The sequence below is a fragment of the Protobothrops mucrosquamatus genome, unplaced genomic scaffold, assembly GCF_001527695.2.
Source record: "Protobothrops mucrosquamatus isolate PMUCROS unplaced genomic scaffold, P.Mucros_1.0 scaffold1232, whole genome shotgun sequence".
In the NCBI taxonomy this organism is placed as follows: Eukaryota; Metazoa; Chordata; class Lepidosauria; order Squamata; family Viperidae; genus Protobothrops; species Protobothrops mucrosquamatus.
In genome coordinates, this window is record NW_015387439.1 from 732,777 (window position 1) to 742,348 (window position 9,572).

The 9,572-nt window shown below is 51.5% G+C and overlaps 1 protein-coding gene across 1 annotated transcript; it reads right to left on the minus strand.

The window, feature by feature from the left end:
- Window positions 1–2,079: 2,079 nt before the first annotated feature.
- On the minus strand, window positions 2,080–6,650 carry CHP2 (calcineurin like EF-hand protein 2). Its single transcript, XM_015821038.2, has 7 exons — window positions 6,581–6,650; window positions 5,417–5,489; window positions 4,380–4,460; window positions 3,422–3,531; window positions 3,171–3,232; window positions 2,383–2,505; window positions 2,080–2,191 (listed from the first exon to the last, which is right to left on the minus strand). Exons 1-7 carry the CDS (start codon window positions 6,648–6,650, stop codon window positions 2,138–2,140), a joined length of 573 nt encoding a protein of 190 aa, XP_015676524.2. The 3' UTR covers window positions 2,080–2,137.
- Window positions 6,651–9,572: the final 2,922 nt, after the last annotated feature.

Here is a 9,572-nt window from a genome sequence, read left to right on the forward strand (position 1 = left end):
CCAGCCCACCTTGCAGGGCTGTTGTTGAGGGGGAAAGAGAAAGCGAGCCTGGGGGAATTTGGTGTAGTGCCTAAGGTGCTGGCCTAGAAACCAGAGGCACGAAAGCCGGCTGGGTGACTTTGGGCCCACCACTCCTCTCAGTTCAACCCACCTCACAGGGTTGTTGTGGGAAAATAGGAGGAGGAAGGAACATGGTGTACATTCACCACCTTGAGTTATTAATAAAAACAATAAAGGCAGGATACCCATCTGATAAATAAGATAAATCACCCTGGACTCGCATACAATAGGTGGGATGCATCTTCTATCCAGCCAATAAAAGATGCAGTTTTGCAGCGGGGGAGGGTTGGCCTCGCTTTCCTTCCCTAGAAGAAATCCAGGGAAAATCTCCACCCCACCCCACTTGCAAATTCTTGGCTCCCAGGCGTTGGGCAGTTGGCAGCTCAGCCCCCGCCAGGAATGCTGGTGGGCGAACTTTCCTGGCAGTGAAAAGGAAGTTAGAGCTCCCTCCGTGGTTCTTTGGCCCTCTCTGTGCACACACTCACACACACACGGGGGGGGGGGGAGAGGGGGAGGGATAGAGAGAAAGAAAGAGGAGAGTGGAAGGAGAGAGAAAGAGGAGAGAAAGAAAAGAGAGGAGAGAAAGAGAAAAAGAGAAAAAGAAAGAGGAAAGAAAGCGCCATCATAACTTTGAACGGTCATTAAATGAATGGTTGCAAGTTGAGGACCACCTGTTTAATTAATATTTATATTAATATTTATATGTTACTCATATGTAAGGGTGAAGCTCTATACATGTAGATAATATGTTTTAAATGGGTGTTATGCATGTGTACACTTTGAGAGCAAGCAACTAAATTTCATTTTTAATGACAATAAAGGTTATCTAATCTAATCTGACCCGTCCTGGTTGGGGAGGAGCAGAAGCAGCCGAGTGGAACACCTGGAAGGAAAGCTAGAAATAAAAAAGAAAACCCAGAAACGGGTCCAGCCTGACGAAGCATTTAATCTGTATAATTGTAAATCCAGCACAGGATTTTGCTGGCTCCGCTTAGTGGCCATTTTCTCCACCCCCTTTGCTTGCCGGACGTCAACTGAGGAGGGTCACAAATGGCGATCACAAGATCCCTGGATGCTGCCACCATTGTAAATACATGCCGGTTGCAAAGAGTGAATTTTGATCATGTGACCGTGGGGATGCTGCGATGGTCATAAGTGCGAGGACTGGGTGTAAGTCCCTTTTTTTCAGTGCTGGTGTAACTTCGATCGGCCGCTAAACAAATGGCTGTAAATCAAGCACCTTTTACGTCCGGAATCCGTTGTAAAACATCCAGAAAACCTGCAAGTCCTCGTATTTGTGCCAATGGGATAAAAGAGCCCTGAATTCTAGACAGATTTCCCGTTCTCTGAAACAGATCAAACACCTGCAATACACACGAACGCACAAAATGCGTGCAGTCCTCAACGTATGACCACAACTGAGCCCCCAATTTCTGTTGCTACGCAAGACGGTCGTTAAACGAATTTTGCCCCATTGTCACAGTTGTGAACTGAATCACTGCAGGGATTAAATTAGTAACGTGGTGGTTAAGCAAATTGCCGCACCCGTTAAGGTAGTAAACACGGACGTTAAGTGAATCTGGCTTCTCCGTTGACTTTGCTTGCTCAGAAGGTCTCAAAAGAGGATCACGTGATTCCCTGGAACACGACTGCGACCGTCATAAATACGAGTCAGTTGCCAAGCGTCCGAATTTTGCTCACGTGACCCTGGGGATGCCGCAACGGCCGAGGGAAAAACGGTCCTTTTTTCGGTGCCGTTGTAACTTCAAACGGTCACTAAACAAATGGTTGTAAGTCGAGGACTGCCTTTAAGCACTGCACCATTAAATAAATTGCTCGTTTTCAGATCACAGTTCTACTAAGCTAATCCATAACTGGAGGCCTACGTCTCACACCGCCGGCCAAGCCACAGCTGCCCAAACTCGTGGTCGCATCTCCGAAACAGACCTGCGCAGGGGACTCCCGAGAGACTGTCGGGAACCTGAGAAAGATCAGACCAGATCCGGATGCTTTGCAACTCATATTTTTCCTGACCTTTCGCCATAAAATCCTCTTTGGGGATCCCCCTGCGCCTTCCTCATTTCAGGATGCGCAGACTCATCTTCCGCTCAATATTCAGCTTTTCCACCGACTGCAAAAACAGCAGAGAGGGAGATTTAGGAAAACGTCCTGCCCTGTTGATGTGAGTACAGGCAGTCCTCGCCTTACGACCACAGTTGAGCCCAACGTTTCTCTCTATGGAATGAAACTGCTGCCTCCCCCTCCCCAGCCTCTCTGCAACACCCCCCCCTGAAATTGTCAATTTATTTTTGTCTGACAGACCTTGGCGAACTCCTCAAAGGAGATCGCGTTGTCTCCATCTCTGTCGGCCTCCTGGATGGTTCGGTCCGTGATATTCTCCAGTTGGTCGTTGGTCACCTGGATGCCCACCATCATTCTCAAGACCTGGGTGCGAACGGAGACAAGCACAAGCTGAGTGCAGCCAGAGGGGTTTGGGAGGGGGGGTGGATTCCCACCCCTGGATCATCTCTTGACAAAGGCCAAACTTGGATTTTACCGGGAAGGACCGACCCTCGGTTAAGAAGAGGTCGACTCTGGCAAGTTAACCGTTTACCATTTTCACAGGGGTGAATTTGAACTCAGAACTGCCACTATCTGTTTTTCACTGCAAGGGGAGAATAGAACACGGCTGCTCAGCAGAGGCCCGGCGTGTTCTTTTCGCCAGAGGCATCGGCAGAGAGCATCTAGGGTAGATCAGGGATTCTCAACCTTGGCAATTTGAAGACGGGTGGACTTCAACTCCCAGAATTCCCCAGCCAGCTTAGCTGGAATAATAGGGTTGGGAGGGACCTTGGAGGCCTTCTAGTCCAGCCCTCTGCTCACGCAGGGAACCCCATCCCGTTCCATACAGATGGATGTCCAGCCTCTTTTTGAAAACCCCCACAGATGGAGCACCCACAACTTCTGTTCCACGGATTAATTGTTCTCACAATTACAGAAATTCCTCCTTAATCCCAGGTTGCTTCTCTCCTTGATGAGTTTCCATCTGTTGCTTCTTGTCCTGCCTTCAGGCCAGGGCTTTGGAGAATAATAGATCAGCCAGCAATTACCTGCAGCATTTCAGCCCGGGAGATCTTCCCATCCTTATCTTGGTCGTATAACTGAAAAGCAACTTTGCCAGAATCAGAAAAAGCCAAGAATTAGAACCGAGGATGACAGTCAGAAGATTAAAGAACTGGAACTACGATGCCAGCACTCATAAGGCTGAGTTTGTTTGTTTTATTTATTATTCATTTGTTCGTTCCTTCGTTTTATTCATTTTTATAAATAATTCAAGGCAGCGAATGTACTTAACACTCACACTTCAGCTTGCTAAGGCGGCTGTTGATGTCCTCGGGGTTGCCGGGGGCTTCGACCGGCCGGAAGTGAGCCAGCACCCGAGCAAAAGAGCGGAAGTCGGCCTCCTCACCCCTGGGGGAGAACAAGACCTGGCATTTTTCTGGGGTCTTTCTAAGGACGTTCCTCATCCATGGACATTTCCGGATGAAATAATTAGTAGAATAAGAATAGAAGGGAATGATCTTTTCTGACTACAAGCAAGCTACAGAGAGCAAACCGGACTCCCTTCCAGAAACATAAAAACAACCAAGCTCAAAGAGCACTAAGGACCCCCCAGTCCTGCTCCTCCTCCTCCTCTCTGCAAAGTCCACTCCCTTCTAGCACTGATGATGTTACCTAATCAGATCACGAAACGTCTGCAAGAACACCACCAAGCCCAGAGGGCACCAAGGACCCCTTAGTAATCCTCCTCCTCCTCCACCACCACCATCGTTCCTTCCCTTTAGATCAGGGGTAGTCAACCTTGGCTCTTTTATGACTGGTGGACTTCAACTCCCAGAATTCCTGAGCCAGCTTAGCTTGAAGTCCACGAGTCATAAAAGAGCCAAGGTTGACTACCCCTACTTTAGATCATGAAACATCTGTAAGAAAACCACCAACCTCAGAGAGCACCCAGGACCCCCCAATCCTTCCTCCTCCTCCTCCTCCTCCTCTCCACAACCCCCCTCCCTTATAGCCCTGAAAGCCAAGCTCAAAGAGCACCATGGACCCCACAGTTCAGCCCTGAGCTACAAAGAGCCCCTCCTCTTGCTACTTAGCCTGGCTGCCCAGATGCTCTTTCTCTGCCTGCTGGCAAACAAAAGTGGGTGGACGGTGAATCAGAGTCCACTTCCTCCGATTAGGGCAGGGCACAAGGAAGAGGGCCAGCCATTCCCAGCCCCTCCTCCCTGGCTGGCCTTTGGAGGCTGCTCCCCACGCACCCGTCCGGGAAGAAGGCGTTGATGATGCGGTCTCCGATGGGGTTCACGGCCAACTCCCCGATCCCTTCCAGATCGTATCGGCTAGAGAGAGCGAAAGAGAAAAAACTGACTTTATGGCAACAGCTTAAGGCAGGGCTCTCCCACCTCGGCAACTTTAAGACCTGTGGACTCCAACTCCCAGGATTCCCCAGCCAGCTTTGGAACTGAAGCCCACGGGTTTTAAAATTGCCAAGGTTGGACCCCGATGGCTTAAGCCTTAAGCCAGTGGTTCTCAACCTTTTTAATGCCGCGACCCCCAACCGGTCGTAAGTCGAGGACTAAACTGGTCGTAAGTCGAGGACTAAACTGGTCGTAAGTCAAGGACTACCCAACCGGTCGTAAGTCGAGGACTTTCCCTGCCCGGGAGTGCCGCGCATGCGTGGTTCCGCCCCCTGCGCCGGCCGAGGCGTAGCTGGCAAGCGGCAGAGACGGAGCAGGCCGACCACCAGCTGGCCCAGCCCAAGGGAGGTAAAGCACCCGCCGGAAAAGGGGGGGAAAATGGCGGACAAAAAAAATGGCGGACAGCCTTGCTTGGCGACCCCCGTGAAATGGTCGATCGACCCCAAATGGGGTCGCGACCCATAGGTTGAGAACCGCTGCCTTAAGCTGTACATACACATTAGAATTAATTGCATTTTCTAATATGTTCCACTGTTTTGCTCAAAGGAGCTCCAGGGTGGGACCTGGACCCACAAATAATCAAACACAGATGTCCATTTGTCATAATAAATAAAACTGAATAAAGTTTCCTGTTTCCAAAACAAAGAGGTATTTTGAGATGCTTATCTAAAATCAGCTTCCTTAATTCTGCCTTCTTCTGGAATCTCCTGTTTTCCTGCTGATTACTACCTGCTGCGAAGCCTTTGTTTGCAGCTACCCTGGTGGGCTTGTTTTGGGAGACTGGCTGAAAATACAGCTTCTTTCCAGCGGCCTCAATTTACAGGGCAAGATAAATAAGGCCGGACCCTTTCCTGGCTCTGCCTCCCCTTCCCACTTACTTCAGGTAGCCCTTCTCCTCCCTGTCCAAGGCCTGGAAGCGCTGGTGAAGGCGGGCAAGGCTGGCTTCGGAAACTGGGCGAAAAAAGAGCGGATTTAATGATTAATTGCAGGAAATCCTGGCAGGTTATTTTGACCTTGCAACTGCTGAGAGTAAAGCAGCAACGGACTTTGTGCGGATTACAAGTGTTGATTTAGGGAGGGGGGGCTTGGTTTGCAAGGGGGGGGAAAGCGAGCCTGGTTGGATGGGGGGGGCATTTGCTCTCTGCATGAGGGGTAATAGGGGTGTGGGTGTGTTGGGGAGGGGGGAGATAGGGAGAGAAGGTGCCGGTTCAGGTGGACCTTTTGCTGGGGGGCAGAAGCGGGCCAAGGGAGAGGGGGGGTCAGGCCCGGATGGGGGGCAGGAGAGTCCTCCCAAGCGGGCAGGTAACCCCCTGGGAGACAAAGTAGCCCAGGCGGGCTTAAAACTAGTGGAAGGCAACCTCCCGCCCCCTCCCCAGCTCTGCGTCACCCCCCCAAATGACAACCTGATTCCCCCCCCCCAGATGTCCGTCCGTCCGGTGCAGCGAGCCGGGCCCCCGCCCCAGTCAGCCCTTCTCTCCCCGGCTGGGAAACTTCAAAGCTGGCGGGGGGGGGTCGAGAAGAAGAACCGCGACCCCCCCCTTGGCCGAGGCCGGCCGGGACCCCCGCCAGGCGAAGAAGCAGCCCCCCCCCGCCGGGGTCGCCGGAGACTCGGCCTTGGGGGAGGGGCGCAGGGGGAGGGAGGCGGTCCTATCACAGAGGGGGAGGGGGCCCCAGCGCCTCCGCCCGCCCCCTCCCCTTCCCCAGGGAGCCACAAGTAGCCGGGACCCCCCCGACCCGACTTTGCCAACACCGCCCCCCCCCCGTGCCCAGCCTTTCTGTAGGACTCCACCGCCCAGCGGGCGCAGCCAAGGGGGGCGCTGATACCCCTGGGCTCCCCTCCCTCTGGGGGCCCCGCGGAGCCCCCCACTCCGCCCCCTCCCCTCCGGAGCCCCGGCCGGCGCGCTCTCCGCCCCCGCCCGAGCCCCCGATTCGGCCGCAGCTCGGCTCTGCCGCGGATGATGGGCGTTGGAGTGCCGGCGGCGGACGAGCGGGAGCCCGGGCGCGGGGCGAGGGGCGGCCTTCCGCGGCGGGCAGCGCCTTACAGCCGGTCTCGGCCATGATCGCCTCCTGCTCCGGGGTCGGCCGCTGCTGCTGCGAGCCCTGCGCGCCCATGGCGACCCCCGGCCTGGGCGAGGCTTCGGACCGGCCCGGGAAGCGGAGGCGTCGCCGCGGGGTCGGGTCGGGTCGGGGGGCGGCCGGACCGCCCCGCCCCGCCCCGCCCCGCTTGGCTCCCGGCCCCGCCAGGCTGAGCCCGGCTCCAGTGTAGGGCCGCCCTCCGCCTGCGGGGCTCCTGCGCCCCCTTGGGGGGCTCCGCTGGCGGCTCCGGGGTGGGGGTCGCGTGGAAGGAAACGCGGGATCCGGCCCGCGGGGCAGCCCTGCAGTCGGGGGGAGGGGTCTTCTGGGGGGGGTTTCACCCCTGGGGGGTGGCTGGAAAGAGGGCGCCTCCCAGCCCACAAGTGAGACGGGGGGGGGGTGTTGAAAAACAGGGGTTGCCGGAAGAGATCCGTGGTTGGGGAGGGGGTCTTTGCCCCTCCCCCAGGCTGGTGACTGTGGGCAAAGTTTAGGGAAAAGTTGGATAATTCTAAAGAGGGTGGAAGAAAGTGGAAGAGGAAGAGAAGGTAGATATCCCCCCTCTCTGTAGCACTGAGGATGTTACCTAGTTTGGTAATGAAATGTCTGCAAGAAAACCAAGCACCAAGGACCCCCTCCCCAGTCCTCCTCCTCCCCCTCCTTTTCACACACCCCCTCCCTTCTAGCACTGATGATGTTCCCTAGTTGGGTCATGAGATGTCTGCAAGAAAACATCCAGCACGGAGAGCACTCAGGACCCCACAGAATTGCACTGGATGCCCTGATGGGGTTAACTCTTCCCACAAGCCACAACAGAAGACAACCCTTGTTCTTGGATTAACAACTGGGTTGGTTAGAGAGGAGGCGGAAGTCTCACTTTCGAAAAGGTGTGTGACCAAAAAACACACGCAGGAACCATTTGCTCAGCTAAGTCATTCCCAGCAGCGGGATAAGTGAGTGGCCTGGAGAAGGCTAAAAAACTTGCACACCATTTACACCAAATCTCTGAACAACTTCGACTTAACCTCATGTGCCCAGCCACCCACTCCGCCACACGGCAGGCAATCAGAACAGAAAAAATATCAGACAGTTTGCATCTTGCGCAAAATAGATATTTTATATAACTTTCTTTTGCGAGAAAACACATTTTTAAAAAACCCACACAGAATAGTTACAGAAGCTGGGAAAAGATACATCAACAGAACACATAAATATACACAAAAACAACATAAATATATAATTATCTCCAGGAGGATTTTCTTTTTTTATACTGTACAATATTTTTGTTTGTTTTTAAATTAAAAAGAAATATAGGGGAGGGGGAGATAATTTAAAAAGAACTGCTGCCCTCCTTGGGATTTTATAAAAATTCTTGATTTTTAACATCCGAGGCTGCACATTTAAATTTTTTTGAAATAAACCAAAAAGGCAGCTGCCACGGGGATTCAAATTAAATTAAGATGACTCTGTTGCTACATAAGCGATGCTTTAAACGTAGGATTCTGTCTCTTCATACTTCAGTTTTCATTCCAAAAAATGCTCATTCTTTTAGGGGAAAAAAATCTCAACTTTTCTATAACTGGTGAAAGGAAAATGGTAAGGTCCCTTCTCAAAAAACAAAACAAAACAGCCCCAAAATGTTGAAACAAAATCAGCACAATGGANCCCTGGGGGGTGGCTGGAAAGAGGGCGCCTCCCAGCCCACAAGTGAGACGGGGGGGGGGTGTTGAAAAACAGGGGTTGCCGGAAGAGATCCGTGGTTGGGGAGGGGGTCTTTGCCCCTCCCCCAGGCTGGTGACTGTGGGCAAAGTTTAGGGAAAAGTTGGATAATTCTAAAGAGGGTGGAAGAAAGTAGAAGAGGAAGAGAAGGTAGATATCCCCCCTCTCTCTCTGTAGCACTGAGGATGTTACCTAGTTTGGTAATGAAATGTCTGCAAGAAAACCAAGCACCAAGGACCCCCTCCCCAGTCCTCCTCCTCCCCCTCCTTTCCACAACCCCCCCTCCCTTCTAGCACTGGTGATGTTCCCTAGTTGGGTCATGAGATGTCTGCAAGAAAACAACCAGCACGGAGAGCACTCAGGACCCCACAGAATTGCACTGGATGCCCTGATGGGGTTAACTCTTCCCACAAGCCACAACAGAAGACAACCCTTGTTCTTGGATTAACAACTGGGTTGGTTAGAGAGGAGGCGGAAGTCTCACTTTCGAAAAGGTGTGTGACCAAAAAACACACGCAGGAACCATTTGCTCAGCTAAGTCGTTCCCAGCAGCGGGATAAGTGAGTGGCCTGGAGAAGGCTAAAAAACGTGCACACCATTTACACCAAATCTCTGAACAACTTCGACTTAACCTCATGTGCCCAGCCACCCACTCCGCCACACGGCAGGCAATCAGAACAGAAAAAATATCAGACTGTTTGCATCTTGCGCAAAATAGATATTTTATATAACTTTCTTTTGCGAGAAAACACATTTTTAAAAAACCCACACAGAATAGTTACAGAAGCTGGGAAAAGATACATCAACAGAACACATAAATATACACAAAAACAACATAAATATATAATTATCTCCAGGAGGATTTTCTTTTTTTATACTGTACAATATTTTTGTTTGTTTTTAAATTAAAAAGAAATATAGGGGAGGGGGAGATAATTTAAAAAGAACTGCTGCCCTCCTTGGGATTTTATAAAAATTCTTGATTTTTAACATCCGAGGCTGCACATTTAAATTTTTTTGAAATAAACCAAAAAGGCAGCTGCCACGGGGATTCAAATTAAATTAAGATGATTCTGTTGCTACATAAGCGATGCTTTAAACGTAGGATTCTGTCTCTTCATACTTCAGTTTTCATTCCAAAAAATGCTCATTCTTTTAGGGGAAAAAAATCTCAACTTTTCTATAACTGGTGAAAGGAAAATGGTAAGGTCCCTTCTCAAAAAACAAAACAAAACAGCCCCAAAA